This window comes from Natator depressus, chromosome 2, assembly GCF_965152275.1.
Source record: "Natator depressus isolate rNatDep1 chromosome 2, rNatDep2.hap1, whole genome shotgun sequence".
NCBI lineage: Eukaryota > Metazoa > Chordata > Testudines > Cheloniidae > Natator > Natator depressus.
Window position 1 is genome coordinate 86,728,794 of NC_134235.1, and position 25,146 is coordinate 86,753,939.

The 25,146-nt window shown below is 42.9% G+C and overlaps 1 protein-coding gene across 2 annotated transcripts in view; it reads left to right on the forward strand.

The window, feature by feature from the left end:
• The first annotated feature begins 740 nt into the window (after positions 1-740).
• The window catches only part of TWSG1 (twisted gastrulation BMP signaling modulator 1), a 44,966-nt gene continuing 20,560 nt past the window's right edge, over positions 741-25,146 (forward strand). Inside the window, exons 1-2 of one of the 2 annotated variants that reach the window (XM_074944637.1) lie at positions 741-872; positions 4,279-4,443. In XM_074944637.1, the coding sequence (XP_074800738.1) occupies positions 4,321-4,443 (123 nt within the window). In that variant the 5' untranslated portion in view covers positions 741-872; positions 4,279-4,320. The remainder of the gene's footprint in view (positions 873-4,278; positions 4,444-25,146) is intronic. The other variant, XM_074944638.1, reaches the window with a different exon arrangement.

Here is a 25,146-nt window from a genome sequence, read left to right on the forward strand (position 1 = left end):
TGCGAAGAAACACTTCTGGACTCGGGCATGGTGCGCGTGCGCACCCACGGGTGGAATACAAAGAGGGACCTCACATTTTGAAGAGCCTCCTGTTACGGATAAGTAACCCCCTAGTCACATTCTTCATACCAGTCATGATTTTATAGACTTCTATCCTATCTCCCCCTCCCACCTCTCTTTTTTCAGCTGAACAGTCTCAGCCTGTTTAATCTCTCCTCAGGCCCAAGCTGTTCCACACCCTTAATCCCGGCTCTTGCCCTCCTCTGTACTTTTTCCAATTCCAGTACAATTCTTTTGAGACGGGGCGACCAGCGCGGCACAGGGCGTTCAAGGTGATTTTCCACCAGGGAGTCAGTCCAGTGTGGAGCTGCTGCCACGTCTGGCCGCCCAGGGGCCCGTCTCCTGCGGAGGTGGACGGTGCCCCGGGGCTGCGCCGCCCAGGGACCCGTTTGGAAAGTCTGGCAACTGTGGCAAAACTCACCCGCGAAATGGCCCCGGTTTGGAGCCGGTGAGGAAGGTGGAGCAGGCCCAGCCCCTCCTTGGGGCTCCTTGGATGGGACCAAGGGGGCCCAGGCAGAGCCAGGCACGCGGGGCGGGGGCACCCTCGTTTCCCCCAAGCGAGGGGGGTGGGGGGGGGAGTGTGAGCCAGCCCCTCCCCCACGCCAGGCAGAGCGGGGGAGGGTCCTGTCCCTTAACGGTGCCCCTAGGCGGGGCGCTGCCCGGCCCTGAGTGAGCGGCGCGACGCGCGGGCCGCCTCCTCGCTGCGTGCGGCCGAGGCGAAGGAAGCCGCGGGCTGCCGAGCGCGGCCGCTGCCGCCGCCTCTCGAGCCGCCGCTAGGCACAGGGGGGCTGCCTAGCCCACGACGCCCTGGGGTAAGAGACCCGCCGGCGCGGGGGGCTGCTGCGAGCCGGGTGGGGCGCCAGGGGCCGTGCAGAGAGAGGGGCTGCCGGGCTAGGAGATCGGGGGGCTCCGGTGCCAGGAAGGGGGAGGGAAGCGAGGCTCCGGGGTGGGCGTCGCGTCGCGTCTGCGGCTCTTTCGGGAGCTCCGGCTCGCTCCGCTTTGATTCGAAGCGAACTGCTCCCCTTTGTAGACAGACCGGACACCCCCAGGCAGGGGGCGCTAGTCTGCCCTGGGGAGGCCACGGCTGCCTTTTAACGGCGCTTTGGAAACACGCCCGGCCCGGCCCCGAAACGCCGCCTGGCACACGCTCCCGGGAAAGGGTGGGGGTGAGCCCGGGAGTTGCTGCTGTTTCTTGGCTCTGCCTGTGGCTGTGGGTGGTGCGGCTGCCTCCCCCGAACCTCGCCCTGCAGAGGTGCGGGGGGGAGGGGGCGCTGCCGCTGCCGCTGCCCCCCCGCCCTGCCTTGAAGTGGTTCCCATCATATGCGGGGTTTACAGGTTGGTGCAGAGGCTCTCCGCATCCCCGCCGTACGCATTGTTCCGGCACCCCTACCCCAGAGAAGGTTGGGAAACTATCAGAAGCAAACTAAAACGGTTTGGGCTTGTTTTCCCCCTCTGTCGCCAGTCCCGGGAGGCCTGTGCCAGGGCCATCTTTGGTAGGAAAATGGTGACTCGGTTAGAAGGGCAGGGTGTGGGTGAGCTCGGACTGTTCTCCGTGGAATATTAAGTCAATTCAAAGTGTTTTGTGAGCAGTTAGCACATGAGTTCGTAGAAAAATGTTTAGGGGGAAATGGTTGAATTGCAAAAAAACCAAAAAACCCTCCAACCTTTTATGCATATTTCACGTTGTTCGGGAGATCAAGTTCAAGTTGGCGTCAGATATATTTGTGAGTAGTTTCTGTACAGTCATTCACTTGAAAACTACCTAGCCACCCAGGACAAAATGGATCTCTGAGGAACAGAGACCTCAGTCTTATTTCTGTGTATGGAACCCAATGATATGAAATACGGAACACCAACCCTTCAGCCACTTCAAGGGGCAAGATCAACGTAGATAGTGAAGGGGAGCGCTCTGCCATACCAGGGCCCTAGTGACCTTATATTATTGTAGCACTTAGGCTCTCTGGTCATGGACCAGGTCCCGATTGTGCTAGGTGCTGTACAAACACAGAACAAAAAGAGGTTGTCCCAAAGAGATTACAGTTCAACTACCTTGCTCCTCATTTCTCCACATCATTCCTACCAATCACGTGTTGATCCAGACCCATGGAAAGAGAGTGATCTACTGCTTTGCTGCCGTAGCAGCCTCTTGGACAGCAGTACCAGATGTTTGTGCAGGGAAAGGGAGTTAATCGCCAGTACTCATGGTGGACCTTTCAGGGGTATTTTTCTCCCCTGTGTCATGGTTCTTTTGTTTAGATTAGAAAAAAATGGACATTTCGGATGAACTTAGCTAACTCAATCACCTGAAATCAAGCTAAAGGTGTTGACCACTTTTCATAGTGTAGATACAAGGTGAGTAACTAGTGTTAGTTAAGCCAGACTTAAAATTGACCTTCCAAATCAAGCTTTAGTGTGCAGTTTAGGACGTGAGTAACTGGGAATGAGCCAACTGAATTATGAAAGGTTAAACAAGAGGGATAGGTAGTAGGCAGAAACTGAATATAGGTAAGGAATGAAGACAGCCAGTGAGAAAGGTTTGAGGGCAAGCAGGGAATGGGGTGTAGTGAAAATGTAGATTGAAAGGGTAAGTGGCAACTAAGAATAAGCAGTGAAGCATGGAAATTGTTAGCCGCTCACCCCACAACACACATCTGTATTAAATTATTAATATAACTCCATTGCAGTGTATTCATATTAGTGACATCTAGCCAGTTGTGTATTCAGAAGCCCTTTGATATACAGTGACTAAATCCAGATTGATGGCATTGAAACAATTTGGTGCTGTGTTAAAACATATCTTTATTCACTAATCTATCAGAGCTTCTCCTTTATAAAATAAGTACTTGTTTACTTACCATATATTTATTTTAGTTCCTGCCATTTTTGATTAAGATATTTATTGTTAAATCAGGATTATAATTTATGATAGAACATCAAGCTTTATGTATGTTTGATTAACTACTAAACAGTGAAAGTAAATGGCTCTTGATTGTGTGAAAGATCCTCTGTTCTTTGTATGTGCCCCTGGATTGAATTGGGGAACCCCCCCAAAACTCTGATTGGATACAAATAATGCTTTTTTTTTTAATTTAAAAAAAAAACTATTACTTTTAAATGATATTCTGTATTTAAATAATTTTTATTTACATATTGGTATTTATTTAATTTCTTCCCATTTTATAGTGTTAAATTGCTCAAGTGGATATGTTGTACTTGTTTTTTAATGAGTTTCCTAACTGCTAGTAGAATTTTAGTTTACATAGAATTTTTTTTCTACTAAAAGGTTCATATATGCTGAACAAGACAAATCTAGGGCCTCATTAACATCCTTACCATAAGAACAATACAAGCTCATTCTAAGTTCCTTGTGACAGGGATTTTTTATTATGTATTTGTACAGTGCCTACCAGAATGGGGTCCTGGTTTATAATTGGGGTCCATAAACTATTTTAATAACATAAATAATGAAGTCAAACACCTTGTATTTGCAACCATATCATCTACCAATATACTGAACTTCCAGAAGTGAAGGAAGCTGAAATTCTTTGACCAAGCTATATTCCTCCAATTTTAGGTGCATGTGTCTCATTGACTTCAGTCACTTATATGCTTTTGAAAAATCCCACCTTCAAGTGTTTAAGGTACAGGTTTAGGAGCCTAACTTTAGGCTCTTTTTTTTTTTTTTTTTTTGAAATATTGGCATGTGTGTATTGTTAATATATTGAAAGTCTAAACATCTTATTGTTAACACTGAAGCGGTTTTGTTTTGAAGTGATAAAGATTTCATGCCACTAAGAAGTTTTTGATGATAAAACAATTTTAGCTCTTGATGCTACGTACACCTGTGTACCTACTTTAAGTGTATTTGTGTGAGTAAAGTAACACAGCTGTTTTGGGGGTTTGCAGGATCAGGCCCTTAATTTTAATACTTTAAAAAACATTTTTTTTTGCATACAGCAGATTTACAACATTTAAATAAGATTCCCTAATCAGTAGTGGCAATTAAGAAAACCCACACATTTATACTTTAATTTTTATAAAGTTTAATGTTGCAATAGCATAACTTCACAGTGATTTCACAGTTTTCAACTTGATTTAAATCACTCCACCTTGCCAAACCCTTAAAGTTGGTTTAAAGGAATTACATGAGAAAAACAAAAAGGATTTGGCTTCTACTCCAACAAATACAGTATTTTCAGTTGCTTTTTCTTATTTCAGTGCTGATTGGAGGTTCCAGAAATTGACTGCCTGCAGGAAATCATGAGGTCACAGTACGTCACAGTGCCTATAGTAACTATCCTGCTGTTCTTATTATGGATTCCACCATCAATGGGCTGCAATAAGGCTCTCTGTGCTAGCGATGTCAGTAAATGTCTGATACAGGTATTTCCTTTCTTTACCCTAAAGACTTAAAAACAAATTCTGAAACTATGTCTTTCAAATAGATTCAGTGATTTAAATAAACAATATTCAATGATACTGAAATATGCTGAAATAAAAAACAAACTTTATTTTGCTTAGCTGCTTATTAGTACTTTGAACGGCAGCTGAATCCTCATTCTCTTTATAAGCAATTATATTTCTGACATATTTTCTCTATTTTTATTGCTAAGAATGGTTTCATGAAAACATTAATTCCAAATTTAAACACTAACACAAAACAAGAGTTCATTTGACTCCTGTACGTTATAAAGCCGATGAAGGTGGATTCCTTTGTTTGTGACAGAAGAGGGAGGGGATGTGGTTTGTATTTTTTCTGAAATCTATACTACTAACAAAAGATTCTAATTTCATCTGGGTTATAACAGGTACCAGTCACGCTTTTAATAATCCTAGTAGCAAAGAAGAGAACTACAGAAAACCTACATCTGAATTAAGTTTGCTTCTTTAAATTAGGATGCTTTCAGTGTTTTCCATGAGGCTCCTAAAGCTCTTTAAAACTGTCTCATGTAGACATGGAAACTTCTTCGGGTTCCTAGATGTATAAGGAAATCTTTAAATTTTGCTTTGTGGCAGCTGTAGAAATAAATATGGCAGCTGGAAATGATGGCCAAGAATTCTTAATGTGCACCTCAGCTCAGGATGATGTACTAGCATCAGAAATTGCAGGCAGTGGAGCACAATGCTTTTTCTACAATTAACCTCAGGTTTTAGATGAGTGAAGTTAGGAAATGAGGGAGAGGAGAGAGAAAATGTCACATCTGCAATGTATTTTGTCTGTTTACTTAAAGTATGCTATAGTCTTAAAAGTGACTAAAAACAACATTAAGAGTTTCCAACTTTGTTTCATTGACTTCCATATAAAATTTGCACAGTTTACAAATAAAAACCGTTGCCAAACATGCATGTTCGCCCTGGGATCTGAAAACCAAACTGGTTTTTTTGGCTCCTGCATTGCCTCTATTACTGTAAGTTGCTGCATCTGGAAACTAGTTAATAATTCTGTGGATAATGGATGAGCTAGAAAAGTGCTAACAGGAGTGGGGTTTGGTTTTGTTTAAAGTAAAAAATGTACTTTTGGAAGTAGAGCTACCAGATGGGACTCAATGTCTACAGAGAGCTGATGTGTTGTAAGAATCATTTTTAATGTCTCATTTCTGAGTAAAACTGCACTTGAAACCTCTTTAAAAGGAGTATACCAATTATAATTTTAAAATGTACAGTGCATTTGAAATCTAGTTACTGTAAAGTTCTCTAACAACTTATTTGTTTTGGGAATAATTGGTAGGATAAAACAGTTTAAAATGCCTACTTAGTAAATATCCGGATACTCAGAGGCATTGAGCACTTATGCCTCTTACTGATGGTGATTGGAATTGCAGGTGCTTAGCATCCCTGCAAATAGAACCATAAAATTGGAAGAACTTCAGTTTCAAAGACTTGTGACTTAGAGAACCATAGCAAATGCTTATATGCATTGTCTTGAATTGACACTGTCATCTACTGAGATAGATCTCATTTTTAAAAGTTTATATTTCATAGTTTGTAATACCTTCTTAGGCCTTGTGCAAATTGGGGATATGCGTGAGTTACAGCGATTGGTGTAGCTATGTTCTCCAGCCCAGAGAGGCCTAGTTGCTGTTTGCACTAGTGGAGGTTAACCCTGCTTGAAACAAGGTTAAGCTCCCCCTGTACAAATAACAGCTCTGCCTTTCTGCACTAGAGTTAGCACCAGTGCAGCTACAATGATGGGTATTCAGAGCAAATTCCAAGTCTAGACAAGGCCTTATATTAGAAAATAAGACTTTTTTCCCCTTCCTGTTGTCCATTTAAGTTGTCAAACACTGATTTCTCTCTCTCAAGCATTCATCTGGTTTTAATGGAGTACATAGGGATACTGTTGAGCTTTAGAGGCCCAACATCTAACCTACCTTTATGTTGCTTTTAAATTCACATGGTCATCTCTATCCCTTTTAAAATATCTCCCTAAAATGAAGAATGCAAAATATGTGCAATTGTACTGAGACCCTACAGTAATTTAGGGTGTCTCTACAACTGAGAAATACGTGGGCTGTTCATCTACTCTGCTTGTCTGCTTTCATCTTATGAACAGGAATGATGTGCTTCAGTAAAAGGTAGGAACAGTGAAGGGATAACCTGGGTGCAAACCTAAAACAGCTCATGAATAGAATAACTCTTGAAGTCTTGACTGTCCCTCTAAAGCATTATACCGTCTTTTATTTGCTTCTATGCTTCCGCAGCACAAGCACGTAAGATATTAGCATAGCTCTGGGACTAGTGTTTGAAAGCTACGTGAGATATATATTATTTCTGACTGAGCCCTGAGTCTAAGGATGTGGTGGGTGGTGGTTGTAACTTTACATTTTCTTAAAATTTTCTTGGTAATGGAATTGTGAACTTAAATAAGTAAAACTACTAGATACTGAATCTGGAATATAAAGGATTTTCCCTATCAAAGTAGAACAGCCGTAAAGTAGGTAAAACTTGTGATCTGGAATATGGATAATGTCTCTTTAATATTACTGTGGTACTGCTGCAGCATGTGAATATTTGTCATTTTTATGTTCAGATAGTGAGGCCACCTGGACTGAAGAAATATTGAAACAAAACACATGCTCTCTCTCATATGTAGCCCACAGTTATGTAAATATTTTTGCCAGCATGACTGGAAGGCAGTACAGTCATTACTACCACTCCTTACAAACTGCAGTGCTTAAGGGTGGTCCCCACATAAATATTTATTTAGTTAGAACCATAACAGAAAAGAGCACGAGATCAACAACTTCTTATTCATAAAGCTTTTCTTGTATATTTCAAGTACAGTTGCTTCATTTGTGCCCTTGGTTTGCTGGCTAGAATTCTGTATCCCTTTAGTCTTTCCTCTAAACAAACATTATAATAAATTAACTTGAGACTTCTATCTCAAATGTTTAGAAGACACAAAGATTTAACAGTCTCATGTCTGAAGAATTGAGGGTTAGCTTTTATGTGTGTGTATGTGTGTGCAGGGCTGTTTTGTTTTTTAAGAAAATAAGCAGTGCAAGACCATGAAGCTAGATTTCTGCAGTCATGCATGTACCTTAGTTAGCCAGCTGTTACTATTACTGGAAGTTCCTTCCCATGTTGATGAAATTTTAGTGGAGTCAGCAATTGAAGTCATAAGATGCTAAAGCAACCAACTTCTTTTTCAGGGAGTGGGAGTTCAGTCTATATGCTTTACAGGTGCACCTAAAAGTAAATGAATAAATAACAAATTAGCTGTCAGTTCATGGGTGGTGGTTCTCTGCCTCTGTGCTCAGAGTGAGACATGCTCAGTGGGTTGTGTCCCTTTTTACAGGTGTGTGCAGTCCCTATGAGCCCCTTTGTAGCCTGGTGTGGCACTGCAGGTGTGACCACCTTCATTTCGTGCGATGGGGCAGCAATAGTTTTGCTCTAAAAGCCTGGGTCAAGGACAAGCCAGCACACATAAACAAAGTAGCTTATCCCCTCTTTTATTTCAATTGCAAAAAAACCCCTATATTAATGCAGAGGTAAGGGTTGCTAGGTGCCATGTCATCCTCTTGCAAAAAGTTGAGTTGAGTGAAATTCAAACACAGTTTGCGGTTGGTTGCCTATGCAATTTCTGCTCTGCCAGCCCCTTACCTTAGTCCATCCCGTGCTCTGCTGCAAAGTTGGGCTACCCACATTTGCCATCCTTGCCTGTCAACTGCCCTTCTCTCCAAATCTTCCCATTTCGTGTTGAGGTGCTTGATGTTCAGAACTATTTGCTTCCATGTTATTTGCGGTCTTCCTCTCTTTCTTCTTGCGTTTTCTGGCTTCCATTCAAGGGTGGTATTTGGTAAGTGTACTTTTTCCATTCTCAGCACATGTCCCAGTCACTGATATCTTTTTTTGTAGATTATTTGTGAGAGGGTGCCTTGTGCAGTAATTTTTGACTTCTTTATTCATCTTCCTATCTCTATATGTTATTCCCAATATTCTTCTCAGACATTTGTGATTAAATACATCCAGCTTTTGTGTATCTTTCTTGGCAAATTGCCATATCTCACTGCTATATGTTGTGACAGCAATAACAACTCTTTGTACATGTTCAGTTTTGTCTTGAGGGAGATGTTTTTGAGTTGCCAGATGTTTTTGAGTCTTCCAAATGCAGCGTTTGCCTTCCTTTTTCTTCTTTCCTTAGAACTAGTAGCATCTTGGCTGATGGTACTTCCCAAATATGTAAAATTGTCCACCTTCTCCAGTTTCTCTTCTTCTATTTTGATTTCTGTCCCTGTAGTCCCCATTAACATGACTTTACATTTCTTTGCATTGTATCTCAAACCTATCTTCTCCATTACTTCTTTGACTTGGTTTGTACATTTTTGTAGTCCATTGGCATCTTAATTGATGAGTGATGTCATCAGCAAAATCTAGCTCAAATAACCTTGAATTGTTCCATTTTTAGGCCATATGTATTACTGTTGCATTATTTTAATCCATAGTCGATGACTAGCATAAACAAAAAAAGGAGACAGGACGCACCTCTGCCTTATACCTGTCTTGATCCTGAATGGCTTACTCAATCCATTTTCCATTTTAATGCAGCATTTTGAGTTGGTTTAGAATGCCTTCATAATGTTAATTAATTTTGTTTGAATTCCATATCATTCCACAACTTTCCACATTGTTTCTCTGTTTACGCTATCAAATGCCTTTTGAAAGTCCACAAAATTGATGGCAAGACTGCCTTGGAATTCAATTGTGTTCTCAATAATCCGTCTCAGGGTGAAAATAGCGTCTGTGCACGATCTCCCTTGTCTAAATCCAGATTATTGTTCATGTAGGATGGTATCCATCTTTCCTTTCATTATGTTTTGCCAACCCCACAGTTGTTGAAATGTACAAGCTCTTTACTTCCTTCTGCAGCCAGTTCACTCTTGCCTACAAGATTCCATCTAACACTATTAAAGCAAAAAAGGAAAAAAATAAGGTAGCCTTCTTCATCTTCCCTCTACCCTCTTCAAGCAATGCCTCAATATGCATTGGCACTATAAGATTCAGATCGTGGTGTACAGTCACATACTTTGCTAGCTCCCCAGAAAGAATACCACACATCTCCACTTTAAGAACTGCATCACAGTCTTTTATATCTCCAGGCTCGTTCACCTGCACATCCACCAATGTGATATATGCCATCATGTGCCAGCAATGGCCCTCTGCCATGTACATTGGTCAAACTGGACAGTCTCTACGTAAAAGAATAAATGGACACAAATCAGATGTCAAGAATTATAACATTCATAAACCAGTCGGAGAACACGTCAATCTCTCTGGTCACGCGATTACAGACATGAAAGTTGTGATATTACAACAAAAAAACTTCAAATCCAGACTCCAGCGAGAAACTGTTGAATTGGAATTCATTTGCAAATTTGATACAATTAACTTAGGCTTGAATAGAGACTGGGAGTGGCTAAGTCGTCATGCAAGGTAACCTATTTCCCCTTGTTTTTTCCTACCCCTCCCCCCCGAGGTTCTTGTTAAACCCTGGATTTGAGCTGGAAATGGCCCACCTTGATTATCATACACATTGTAAGGAGAGTGGTCACTTTAGATAAGCTATTACCAGCAGGAGAGTGGGTTTGTGGGGAGGGGGGGGTGAGAGAACCTGGATTTGTGCTGGAAATGGCCCAACTTGATTATCATACACATTGTAAGGAGAGTGATCACTTTAGATAAGCTATTACCAGCAGGAGAGTGGGGTGGGAGGAGGTATTTTTTCATGCTTTGTGTGTATATAAAAAGATCTTCTACACTTTCCACAGTATGCATCCGATGAAGTGAGCTGTAGCTCACGAAAGCTTATACTCAGATAAATTGGTTAGTCTCTAAGGTGCCACAAGTACTCCTTTTCTTTTTATATCTCCCTTGCACTCACTCATCGGTTTCACATACATAAAGGAGTGAAAGAATAAGAATTATCTTATAAACGTGGATCTTGGTGTGCTTCTGTAGGTCATGGTCTGTGAAAATGCATCAGAGCAATTTCCCAAAGGAAGCACTTGCGCACTAGATCCTGTGCTGGATCTCACTGTCGATTTTTGTGTTTTGAGAAAGTTGGCTACTGAGGTAACAGAAGTACTCGACTCTCTCCGTGGTGTCCCTCGATAGTGATTTGTGGTGGGTCATGTGCAAGGCCTGAATCAGGCTGATGGAGCACTTTAGTCTTCTCAATATTGAGTGAGAGTCCCATGCTTCAGTAAGCTTGTATTAAAAAAAAATCCAGCGTGGACTGAAGGTCATTCTCAGTGTGTGCGAGGATGGCACAGTCATCAGCATACTGAAGATCAGTAATGGACGCCCTGAGGACTTAGAGTGGAGACGTCAAAGATTAAAAAGACACCAGTCTATTTTGTATTGGATGTCAACTCCACTGGGGAGGTGGTCTTTAACAAGGACCAAAATAACTGCTAAATAGATGGAGAGCAAGGTTGGGGCAATAATGCATCCTTGCTTAACCCCAGTTTTAATGACGAAAGGATCCATGTCCAGGCCATTACAGAGAATGGTGGCAGTCATCTGATCATGAAGAAGCTTTAGAACCTTAATACATTTGGAGGGCAGCCAAATTTGGCCAGCACCTTTCACACGGCTTCACGATTAATGGAGTCAAAGGCCTTTGTCAAATCGAAGAAGGCCATGTACAGGTCCTGATTTTGCTCCCGAGACTACGGATGGGAGACCTGGTGACCTATTGACAGCACTTCAGGAGTCTGGAGAGGTACCACCAACAATGTCTCCGGAAGATACTTCACAACAGGTGGGAAGATCTCTGCGCTAATGCCACTCACTGAAGCCAGTGTCACCAGAATCGAAGCAATGATCCTCATGCACCAACTCCACTGGGCTGGACATTGTGTGCGGACGTCAGACTCTTGCCTTCCAAAACAAGTCCTCTACTCTCAACTCACCCATGGTGGGAGGTCCCGGGCGATCAGAGGAAATGCTGCAAAGACACACTGAAAGCGTATCTCAAGAAAACTAATGTGGACATCACAAGTTGGGAGGAGCAAGCCACCAATGGCGCCACATTCTCCGTCAGTTAGTGGCTCACTTGGAGGAGAAGCGCCTTGCCCTTGAAGCTGAAAAGAGAGAGAGAGAGAAGGAAGGAAAACAAAGAACTTTCTCCCAGCAGGCAGCTACCCTCCAGAAAATGTCTGTACCTACTGCAGGCGGATCTGTGGTTCCAGGATCGGACTCCTGAGTCATCTCAGGACCCCTATATAAATCTGTGGTACTGATCATCCTCGAATCGAGGGATCGCCGATTATGATGACGACACTTACTCACAGAGGTCACGGATTCCTTAACTTTCCGGGGCCTCCGTGACTTCTACAACGGCCGGAGCGGTTGGCCCGGGGGCAGCTCAGGTAGTCCCTGGGTCAGCCGCACTGGCCGCTGCTGGGGCAGTCTCAGGTCGCTGCCCCTCTCTCCCCAGCAGCAGCAGCGGTCTCAGGCCACCATGCACCCTTCCCTTCTCCCTCTCCCCCAGAAGCAGTGCGGGTCCCGGGTAGCATGCCGCCACCTGACACGCCCCAGCACCAGCAGAAGTCCTGGGCCTCACGCCACCGCCCCCTCCCTCCAGGCCACCCCCTGCCCCAGAGCACCCAAGATTTAGTTAGGGTTATATAGTACAAGTCATGGACAGGTCACAGGCTGTGAATTTTTGTTTATTGCCTGTGTTAGCTGTACTTACAGTAAATGGTACAGTAAATCATAGAATCATAGAATATCAGGGTTGGAAGGGACGTCAGGAGGTCATCTAGTCCAACCCCCTGCTCAAAGCAGGACCAATCCCCAATTTTTGCCCCAGATGGCCCCCTCAAGGATTGAGCTCACAACCCTGGGTTTAGCAGGCCAATGCTCAAACCACTGAGCTATCCCTCCCCCCAAATACCCATGACTAAAACATAGCCTTACTCATAGGTACCATTTCAACTTACACTTTCACTTAGCCATCATTAAAACATTAGAATCCTCCCGTATTCCACTTTACTCCTGACAATGGCCTTTGTAATAAAAGCCCTATGCCGTACTACTGACATAACGTACACAAATCTTCATTGAAATGATGCATATTGGGTCCTAAAAGTATATAAGCAGTTCTTCCCTTTGTTCACATATGAGGGTGGAAAACCTAGATCGCCTCATATCACGGTCGCTGTCACACACTTCAAATAATCCCCAGATCTTGCAAACATACCTATACCAAGGAGAGCAAACTACTGCCCCACCATTCAGTACAGCTGTGCCTGATACTGACCGCATTCACTTTACATGAGTGCATGCAGATAAATGGTTAGACTGCTCTCATATCCCAACTTGCTACTGACAACGCCCTTTGTAATAAAACCCCTGTGACCTGCTAATTATATAGCATACACAATTTTGCATTGAAATTATACATACTGGATCCTGAAGATACATATGCAGCTCTTCTCTTTGCTTGCACACATGGGAGGGTGCAAAACATATATCACCTATCAGAATCACAGCTCTGTCACACACCTTAAAGTAGTTCACTCATCCTCATCTCAGAAACACACCTTTACCAAGCAGACCCAACTGTTGCCTGTACCATTTACTGTAGGTACAGCTAACACACTGATTGCCCCTGGAGTCTAGGCAAATAATTCCCAATCGCCTCTCCCAGCTCCAGGAGAACAGAGGTAAAGTGAAGTGGAAAACTTTTTTTTTCTTTTTGTCCTTTATAGTGTTGATGGAATTCTGTGGGTGAGAGTGAAATGGGTTGTAAAAGGAAGTGAAGAGATTGTACATTTCAGCAAGCATGTGGGTGGCAGAGTAAAGGTATGTGTGTTAAAGAGGCATATTCAGGCATTGCTCAAAGAGGGCAGAGTTAAGGTTACAAGGGCAACTTTAACTGTGCATTTCTTGGTTTTTAGAAGTTTGAGTTTTGCTCACCTCAACTTTCTGCAAGAGGATGACATACCACTAAGCAACCTTAACTCTTATTAACACTTCTTTGCTGTTGAATTTCCTAGTTTTTTGAAAGGAAAAGAAATGGGGTTGGTAAGAGCTCATAGTCTTATGCAGTTGAAGATATCATGTCCTGCAATTTGCACACCCAGGCAGCCCGCCTACCCTCCTCCTACAGCCCCGAGCAACTGGGTCCTGCTTTGGCATATCTCCCCAGCCATACCCTGACCAATTTACTGCATTCTATCTTCTCTCTCTCTCTCTCCCCCTGCGCGCCCCTCCCCATCCAAAGCAGGAATGCATCTCCCTGAAGTCTTCACTCCCTGCTGTACAAACATTTCTATTGCTGTTACTCCCCGCCCCCTCCCCAACATGACTGACATGTAGTTCCTGGCGCGAACGACAGCTACATTACAGTGGAATGGTGTTCCTGATCATGTTTCAGAGTGATTGCAGGGTGGAGTTTGAGGCACGGCTGGTGCAAGAAATCACAGACAGGGTTTCTGTTCCAAAATATTGAGTTTTATGTTTGAGAGAGAGATTCTCTGAGCTCTGTCCAATAGATGTACCCCATCTCTGAGAAACAATGATATATCAGAGCTTGTAATGGTTCTGTGCCATACGATGTACATTTTGTGGTCAGCCATGGACTCTCCAGTTTCCCAGTTATTGTTCTTCCAACATTTAATAGTTTTCATAGTATCACTATAGCAGTTATGCAGACCCTCAGCTGAATCAGAGAAAACTATCACATAGTGTTCACAGTTCTTGGACACAAATCACTGTGGTACAAATCTGTTCTCATACATTGTATGAAGAGCACACCAGGAGTAAGGCCCAGATCATTTTCACCCAAGTGAATCATCATAGTGTCCAGTGGATCGCAACCTCTTATGTCACAGGTTAGACACAGCAGAGTGGGCAAAACACATCCAAATGAGCCATCCCCAGGTCATGATGTACTCCTTGCTCTCCTGCAGACTTCTTCAGCCTGGTGACCCGGGAATTGCCCAATGTCCACTCATTGGCAATCCTGGTAGAACAAACATTTCTTTTCCTTCAGTGATCAAGGTTCCAAACTCTGCAGTGTGTATCTTTGGAAACGCTATTCTCCCTCCCTTCCGCGCACCCCTCCCACCCACAGGGGCTAATAAAATACAGATTCTCAGCCGTGCATTTGAAGGGTCCATATTTCCCACCTTCTCTGTAGCCACAACCACTCTCCCAGTTCCCCACATACACATAGTCCTCTGTTTCCAATTCCTCCCCACCCAGTAAAACAATAGTTTTGGTTAGAAAATCTGCTGACTATTCTGTGTTCATAGTAATCCTTCCTTTAAAATAAAATAACCCATTGTTATGACAGACAATTTGTTGCAAGCAATGAGTTATTAAATTTTTATTGCCCAGGTGTACAAAGGCTTTGACTAGATATGGCGGTGGCAGGTTGTTCATCAGGGCAATGACATTGGCATATTTCCTTGAAATTCCCAGGCAAGAGACAAGCATGAAGTGGCTGAATAGAAACCCTCTTAAATGTTTCTCTTTAGTTGTGCATGTGCACCATAATCCTTGCAGACTACACAAAAAATGGTTTCCTTCTGCTGCCTTTTACTGTTAAAGTGAGAGGTAGTAGTGCCTGGATGAATCACAGAATCCAATTAACAGAACGCTCAGTCCAGAACTCCTTTTGTCTTAGGTAGAGGCTGGTGATTAACTTATCCTTAGCTATATTAATAGAAGGGTGTGTTCACAGCCATCAGTCTCAATGAGGTCTATGATTCATCCAGTCATTAGTACCTCTCTCACTTTAAAGTACAAGGCAGCAAAAGAAAACTGTTTTTTGGTGGGCCTGTAAATCAGGACCCCCTCTGTCAAATGATTCCAATCTTGAAAGACTAATGCCACCATGTACACCCAAAAAGCCCACCAGATTTGAAAGCAATCAAATTAACCTTTCAGATTTTAGAGCATGTACAAGAGTTGAGCTTTCAAGCATATAAAATGGTGGGAATGGAAGCCCTCTAGTTATTTTTCTGTACTGGTGTATGCACAATGTACACAAAATGTACATTTTCTTAAACACTGTTCTCAATTTGCATTTCACAAAGTTTTAGTTGGTGCCAGGCCCTACCTTGGGTAAAAGTTGACAGATAAAGACCATTTTGACCCACATCATATCAGTAATTTGATCCCTAGCTCTGTGCAAAAAACAAAAAACCACCCACCTAGAAACTTTTGAAAAAATTCAATTTTTTCAGGACTTGTGTCTCCACAACCCATAGCTCAAATTACCCCAATTTGGGTCATCAACCTTACATTGCACCCTCCTGAGGTGCACTGAATTTCAAAGGAATACTACTAAGCATGTCAACATTAGAGGCCATGTCTACACTAAAAAGTTAAATTGACCCAGCTATGTTGCTCAGAAATATGAAAAATTCACACCCCTAAGTGACGTAGTTACGCTCTCTTAACTCCCGGTGCAGACGACACTAGACCAACAGATGAATTCTTCTGTCAACCTAGCTACTGCCTCTCAGGGAGGTGAATTAACTACACTGACAGGAGAACTCTTCCCGTCTCTGTAGCTAGGGTCTATGCTGAAGCACTACAGTGGCACAGTTGCATCTGTGCTGATGTAGCTTTTTAAGTAGACAAGCCCTTAAAAAGGACAACCTTTAAACAGAACTTGTGATGTCATGCAACCTTGACTATATCGCACTGTAGCATTGATATAACAAGGCTTCAGGACAGGAGCAATTACAACAAAAACTTATACGGTTCTCATCTCAGGACCCTGGTTCAGAACTCCCAAACTTAAAATCGGTAACTCTAAGTCTGGTGAGGCTGGTTTCCTTAAGTCTGAGAGAAACCACCACCAAATACAGACTACATGGCCTGTACTCCCCCCACCATTCTCCCTTGCTTAGCTTCCTCTTCCCGTTTATATAGCTCAGCCCTAGAGCAGGGTAGGGTCTTATTCATTACACTCCAGACTGTTCCAGCTATAAGCTCTAGTCTGCCCTTTAGCGAAGTAGTACACGCCTTCACACACTTCAGTACACAGAACAAGCCCTTGAAACTAGAAACTTCTCTGATAGGGGTTTTCCCACAATCACTCTGCAAGGAACAGGTTTCAGAGGCAGGAGCCATTCTGGGTCCTAGAGTTTGGAGAGGTGTGGGAATTTGGGTAAAGACATGCATATTAAATTATGATATTAGCATTAAACACTAACTCTGAACATAGGAGCAGACCCTTTAAAAACTTGAGTATTTTCCCTCCTCCCTGCCCCTGCTCCCCAGGCACTTGTAACAAAAGAAACATGTTTCACTTTTGTCTTCATTGGTAAGATCTACCAGAGCTTAAGCAGATGTATAGAATTACTTTGAACTCGGTACTGAAATGCACTATTTCTTAATGACTGTTGTAGCTAGGAGGCAAAATATGCTATAATTCAAACTTGGACTAAAGATCTTTCCTTGAGAAAGGAGTTTATTATATCAAGAAATGAAAAGAGTTTATTGTCAACTCAGCTCTGCATGCCTGAAACAACCATGGCTGGTATAATTTCATTCTGTTTTAAGATGTATTTTTCAATGAAGATGATTTGCTGTTTATTTTTTGCTTAAGCACTTAAATCAGCTATAAAGGATTTTTAAGTCTTTTCAGCACTGTAATACTGAATAAAGAATATTTTGTAACTTTTTTTTTTTTTACTATGCCACAAATAAACTTTGGATATGTTTATATGTTGTAGGTCTAGTACATAATAAAATTGGGTTAACAAAATAATTTTCATCTGGTTGCTTGCAACAGATTTTTCTCATATTAAATTATGTGGGGGAAAAAAAAGAAAAAGCATTCGCTTCTTCAGCTGTTGCCAATACCCTGAGATCACGTTTCTCACTGAACTCAGAAATTGAAGTCTGTAATAGAGGATATTTAATATCTGCATCTCTCAAAGCCTTTGTGGAAGGACACAGGCTTTCCAGTTATTTACTAGGGCCGAGTGTACACTACAAAGTTAGGTTGACATAAGTCGCCTTGCATTGATCTATTTGTGCATGTGTCTACACTCCAGTTTGTCTCTGGCTGGCATGAGCACCTCGATACAGGAGTGTAGTAAAACCACCTCCCCAAATGGTGTGGAGCCACGGTCAATCTATTGAGGTTGACGCAGTGTGAGTGTAGACAGTGTGTGACCTGTGTCAACCCTAACAGTCCTCCAGTAGCTGTCCCACAATGCCCTGTTCCCTGCAACAGTGACTGCTCTGGTCACAAATGTAAACTTTACTGCCCAGACATCCGAGACTGGAAGCCACCATTCCACCTTTATAAAACCACCTGTGTGTTTTTGAAATGCCTTTTCCTGATTGCCCACCTTGGTGAGCACATTTAGCAGCTCACCCTTGTGTGCAACTGCCCAGCTGACCACGCACTAGATGCACTTCTCCCTGGAGTAGACCATTGATATTGGATCTCCTGGGCCTATGCGGAAAAGAGGCTGTGCAAGCACAGCTATGGACCAGCAGGAGAAAGTGGACATCTGTGAAAAGATTGCACAGAAGGTACAGTAAAGGGGTACAACAGGGATCAGCAGCAGAGCTGTGTGAAAGCAAAGGAACTTCGCCAGGGATACCACAAGGCCAGGGAGGACAACAATAGATCTGGTGGTACCCTGCAGACCTGCTGCTTTTACAACAAACTTCATGCCATACTGGGTGGAGACCCCACCAGAACCCTGCAGAGCACTGTGGATACCTCAGAGGCGCTTGAGAAAGAGGTCCCTGCCATGAACAGCGAGAGGGAAGAGGAAGGAGATGCAGCAGGGGACTGCAGCTATGCTGCGAGCCAGGATCTGTTCAAAACTCTCTGCCACAGCCTCGCCAGTCCCGCTTGCTGAGCATGGAGGGGTTTGATGAAAGGAAAGGGATCTTGGATAAATGTGTGCATTCATTTTCCCTTACAATGTTTAAATTTAAGGGTGGGGCCCAGCCCAACACCAAGTTACCAAGACGCAGGTATCTACTCTTCATTGTTTTACTCGTACAAGAAGAGGTAGAGGTACAACAGAGACAAATTTTGTGTCTGCTTTGTATTCCCTTCTTGGATTATACGGGGAGGAATGCAATTATCCCGTTTATGCTCCAGAGAGGTTGATGAAACGTTCATGGAGATACTCTGCAATCCTCTCCCAAAGGTTTCTAGGGATAGCTGCCTTATTTCTTCCTCTGCAGTAGGACACTTTCCCTTGATGCCCTGCAATGAGTTCGGCTGGCACCATTGCAGTAAACAGGCTAGCGGCATGCGGGACTGGACGTCTTTGGGACATCAGTAGGAGCTGTATTCTCTGTGCCTTTGTGACCCTCAGGTGCTAGATACCAGCTAAAATCACTGCTGCCTGTGGAAAATAGTTCTCCTGGTAGGCCATGCCCACAATGGCTGGGGTTGAAGAATGGTGCCATGCAGAGGCACTCCAAAGCTAAAGTGTTAATCAGCATGTCTTTTTAAAAGTGTTGATAAGAATAAAGGAAGGTCGTTGTAAAACATATCTTTCCCTTTCCATTGTGACTGTAATTTCAGTGGCCCATCAGTCTGTTTTTATCGGTAGCTTCTGGCATTGCAGCTTTGAGGGGTGCCCCATCCACATCTGCAGAATGCCTGACGCTGGTGGGGAGGAAAAAGAAGAGGACAAGGGAGGACATAAGAATGGATATACTGGGTCAGATCAAATGCCCATGTAGCCTAGTATCCTGTCTTCTGGCAGTGGCCAGTGCCAGGTACCCCAGAGTGAATGAACAGAACAGGTAATTGTCAAGTGATCCATCCCCTGTCACCCATTCCAAGCATCTGGCAAACAGAGGCTAGGGAGACACCATGCCTGCCCATCCTGGCCAATAGCCATTGATGGACCAATCCTCCATGAACTTATCTAGTTCTTTTTTGAACCCTGACACGTTCTGCGAGATCCTGCAAGCCAACGCTGCATTGAATCATGAGCAAAGGACTTGAGGGCCACCACTGGCTGACGGCATGGAGGAGAAAAGAGAGGACAAGAGGCAGGCTCAGAAGTCCCAGCAGGGCCAGGAGAGGGAAATGCACCAGGGGTTTCTCAGGCAGCAAACACAGATGCTGCAGATTATGGTTGACCCACAGGTCCAAAAATCCACCCTTTGCAGTCCTTGGAGAGCTCCTCAACATACCACGTGGGATCACAGGCTGCATTCCTACCCCTACCACTCTGCACCTGGGGACAGCGAGGAAAACCACAGCTTCACATATGCTGACCTGTGAGAACCACCACTGGAGTTTGTAGTAGCCACAACTGAATACATTATTGCACTGAAATGGATAGAAATGTTTACTGCCTTTCCAATTGTAAAGTTAATTTATGTTAAAAATGTATATTACACTGTCTCTATTATTTTGCATGTTGTTTTTCTGCCCTTTTTTCCCCGCTCAATAAAGTTCTATTTTTGAGAATAAAATTATTTTCATTAGTTCACAACACATGTTGCAGAATGCATAGCAGTACTCAAAGCAAACCTGTAAATGTACAGCAAACAACATAATTCTTAGTTTCAGGAACACACCTAGTTGTATTTACAAATATACAGCTAGCACGACACACTTCTTAGCAGCACCCAAAATTCCAGGCTCAGAGGACAGTCCAGCAGAGAACACTACTGTGGCTGACCACTAAAGTGTTCTTTCAAAGCCCTCCTCAATTACATAGCTTCACATTGGGCTCTTCTATTAGTCCTTGGGTCTCACTGATCCATCAGTGTTTGTATAACCACAGAAAAGTAGCCCTTTCTTTTTATGTACTTTGTGGCAAGGTGGGCTGTAGCATTGCTAACTCTCCAGGAATTAAGGATTAATCTTTAATTAAAGATTATATCATGTGATGAAACCTCCAGGAATATATCCAACCAAACTGGCAACCCTAGTGGGCTGGTGCCAAAATGGTGATATGTGTGCTGTCTATCGCCACATTGCACTCCGGGAACACCATTGCTGCAAATCCATTCACTATGTCTCGCACGTTGCCAAGAGTCACAGTCCTTCATAGCAGGAGATGATTAATAGTCCACTGTGGATTTTCCAACTCCAAAATGATTTCCCATTGACCAATAGCAATCTGGTGTTGCAAGCTTCCAGAATGCGATCCTTGCTCACTTCTCCACTATCAATGCAGATCTCATTCTGGTGTCCCTGCGCTGGAGGACTGGCATGAGTTCAGGGTGGCCTTTCACATCCAAAAGTTCTGTAGCCACTGCTCGTTGTCCAAAATCTGCATTAGGATGCGATCCTACAGTCAGTTTTCCTTTTCTTGGGCCTAAAAGCAGTGTTCTACTGTCTGCTGTGCTCTGTGAACACCATCACCAACCTTGAATTGTTTTTTCCTGTGTCCCTTAGCAAACTATCCTGAAAGAAATCATCATGTCCCCCATTGTTGCAGTACTTCCTGTGGGTCTGCAAATATGGAAGAATCAAGCATACTGTAGTTGTAATGTTCATGAGAATAGCGCAGAGCTCTGCAGCTCCTGGCTTCTGTTAGAGATGGGTGACAGTGAAAAATGCCAAGCAGGTTTGTGGGATTTAAAAAAAATACATGAAAATTATGGGATTTGGATGGCATTATGGGATGGAGAAAGTTGCATGCTGGAAACTTGACCTTTAGGTCCCAGAGATCCCTGGGCACATCATTTCTTTCTCACAACACATTGAGAAAATTTCCCAAAAGGCATTGTGCAGGACAGTGGTGCATGACACACTGGGATACCTACCTGTGATGCACCACACTTTGCACTGATACAAGCACTCTTGGTGAGTACATCCAGTGCCGACACAAGCAGCCAACTATGCATGAGCGATATACAAACTTTGGCATCTGTACTCAGCGTAGTTTGTGTCTACCAAAGTCTGTAGTGTAGACATGGCCTTTAAATCTTGTTCTTCAGAGCAGAAATATCTTCACTGTGTGAACATGTCTCTTTCCCACTTCATGCTATATTTTTATGTTAAAAGACCTGTTTTTGTCTAGCAAAATTTACTCTTTGATGTACCTTCAGCAGTTCAGTTTGGAAAGTAGCCAGGCTTATGAGTAATATTTTTTCAACTATATCTTCCCAACCCCTCAGCTATCAATAAGGTACAGTTTTCATTCTGCTTTACTTCACCCAGGTCTCATGCTAGCTTGCTTTAAAAAGATTTACAAATATCCAGTGTGGATGAGTCAGTCTGAAAAACTGAAAGTGTAGGTTAGAAAAACATATATGGAAAAATGTACAGTTCCTGCCCTAAAGACAATTCCCCTTCCAAACTCTGAGGAGGCGGAGTAGGGAGCTGTGCATAGTACTAATTTACCTCTCCTTCTGTTTTTTCAAGTGGAAGAAGAAAAATGTTTTAATGTTGATAAGCATTTTCCCTTAAAAACGGTTAAATTAACTTATTTAAATACTCTTCAGTATAACTGAGTGATCCTCTCCCAAGACAGTTGATACAGAAATTGTTAAGATGCTTCTTGGCACCACTAATTTTGGCAGAGGGTAAAGAATTAAAAATGTTTAGTGTTTTTCTACTCCGTCGTGTAAACAAGACTTTTACTTATTTCAAAGTTTTAACTTCTGACCTTGGAATTTGGAAGCGAAGGGTTGTAATGAGGAAGGGGAACTCAAGCTGAAGAAGAAACTTGTAGCAATAGTAGGTGTTAGGGAGCTTATTCCTTCACCCACGTACTTCCCTGGTCCTTCTCGCATGAACAGAGAGCAACAATACCCGAAGTCCAAAGGTGCAAACAATTCGATGTTTATTGGGGTGAACTTCCAGCAAGCATGATTCCAGTTTCCTTCCTTAGTGTCCCCCTTACCTGTGGCCCTGTTCCCATTCCTGCCCTTAGCAGGACATGATTCCAATTTCCCCACCCCCATTCCCTGTTCCCATTTCCCCCTCCCCCCTCCACACTTCCTGATTGACTGCAGACTATATAGTAAAACTTGAGTTCGGCTTAGCTATACCTTAACCAATCATTTTACTGAAATTTAACTAACCAATCCTAACATATTGTAAGATGATTATGTAACCAATTATATCCCACCACCTTAATTAGTTTACACCCAGCAAAATTAATTATACAGCAAACAGAAACAATCACAGAACCAGACAGAGATTATACAGACAAACAATAGGGAAATGGGGACTACAGTGATAGAACAACAAAGAAATGAGGATTTCACATCCCAGCTATTGATAAGTGAGTTCTTGCCAGACAGGATAATATCAAACTAAGTTTCCTTTTACATCTTCTAGGCACTTCCCTTTCTCTGGAGGCGATAGGCATTATCAGGACAGGATTGTATTGTAAGGTGCGAATAGCACCTTATTTCAGTGTGACTAGTTTGGAATGTGAGTATGTGACCGTTCGCTTCCCAGCTTATGGCTGCCTCTGCTGCTTAGCCAAAGGCCTTAGCCTAAGAACAGGGCCTCAGACTGTCACAGTAAGAGAAGGCTCTTACACCGGCAGACAGTGATTTTGATTCTTTCTTTTATACTTCTATAACTAGCCAAGTGATAAGAATACACCTAAATTCTTAGCGTATAGGCCTTTACAGACAGGCCTGAATATCTATATCCTAACCATAGGGTGTTATCTGCTATGTGGTCCAGCCACTAAAGATCCTAGCCACACTTTGTCAGTGGTTTGCACAACTTTTTGCTCAAAAGCAGAGAAATGTTGATGATCAGGGAATCTTGGGTTTTATTCCTGGTTCTGGAAGGGAGAGTGGCCTAGTAGTTAGCACTGCCACAACACAGCTCTGGTACATGCCAAACCAACTTAATTTCCTTCTTGGACAGGTTTACTGGCCTAATGGATGAGGGGAGTCTACGGACATGATATATCTTGATTTTAGTAAAGCTTTTGACACAGCCCCACATGACATTCTCATAAGCAAACAAGGGAAATGTGGTTTAGATGAAATTACTATAAGGTCGGTACACAACTGGTTGAAAGCCTGTACTCCAATAGTATTATCAGTGGTTCTCTGTCAAATGGGGACACGCCTAGGGGAGTCCTGCAAGCTCCGTTCCTGGGTACAGTACTGTTCAGTATTTTCATTAATGACTTGGATAATGAAGTAGAGTGTGTGTTTATAAAATTTTCAGATGACTCCAAACTAGGGGGGGTTGCTAGCACTTTGAAAGACAAGATTAGAATTCAAAACGACCTTGATAAATTGGAGAATCGGTTTGAAATCAACAAAATGAAATTCAATTAAGACAAGTGCGAAGTACAACACATAGGAAGCAAAAATCAAGTGCACAACTACAAAATGGGGAGTAACTGCCTACATGGTAGTACTGCTGAAAACAATCTGGGGGTTATAGAGGATCACAAATTGAACAATGTGATGCAGTTTCAAAAAAGACTAACATAATTCTGGGCTGTATTAACAGGAGTGGCATATGTAAAACACAAGAGATAATTGTCCCACTCGACTCTGCACTGGTGAGACCTCAGCTGAAGTACTCTGTCCAGTTCTGAGCAACATGCTTTAGGAAAACTAGTAAAAACTTCTTAACTTTAATTATAGTTAAGCACTGGAATAGACTTCCAAGGGAAGTTGTGGAATCCCTGTCATTGGAGGTTTTTAAGAACAGTTTAGACTAACACCTGTCAAAGATGGTCTTCTAGGCATACTTGGTCCTGCCTCAGTGCAGGGGGCTGGACCAGATGGCCTCTTGAGGTCCCTTCCAGACCTACATTTCTATAATTCTGTGATTGATTCTGAAAGGTAGTATTGATGAATAGACGAGGCTTGGATCTGCCGTATTAAATGCTAGAATCTGGTCCCAGGTCTCTGTGATCTCTGTCTGCTACTGAAATAGCATAAAGGGAAAATAAAGTGGTCAGGATGGCCCATGCTAGTATTTCTCCAGCACTTAGGTTACTGAGCCATTGTCCCTACAGGATGCCAGCCTTTCTAGCCCAAGAAGCTCTTCATAGGAAGACTTTTTCACAAGCACCCTAGCACTATCTCCATTGTTGCATAAAAATCAACAAAACTATTAGATTATCTTCCTTCAAATTTCTTCATAAAACCCACTTCTGATATGATACCAACAAAACACTGTGCAATGGCTAGGCAGACAGTATACTGTTATTGCTCTTTACTACACCAACCAGAAGAAATACTTCAAAGACACTCAAGCATAACTTGAAATAGTGCAACATTGAGGTTGACAACTGAGAGTCATCAACAGCAGGTAGATCATGCTGGCAAGCCATAGACAATGATGGGGTTACCCAGTTTGAGATTAACCACCATATGGATCTTGAGGCAGAGAGGCTGAGTTGTAAACAGCGGCAGACTCAGCAGGTATAGATTATAATACCTTCCTCAGCATAAAGCTATCTATGTACTTCATGTGGGAAGGACTGCCACTCATGCATGGGTCTTTTTAACCACAACTGTATTCTCAAGAAGTTAAAGCGTTGTCAGTGTCATCTTCGGTCACAAAAAACAATAAAACTCCAATCATAATTGTCTCAACTATATTCTTGTGCTTCTGTATGTTTGTTGTATCCACTTGTTTTCTCTAGTCTTGTCCCTAAATGGTAAGTAAAGCTGACTGGAGAA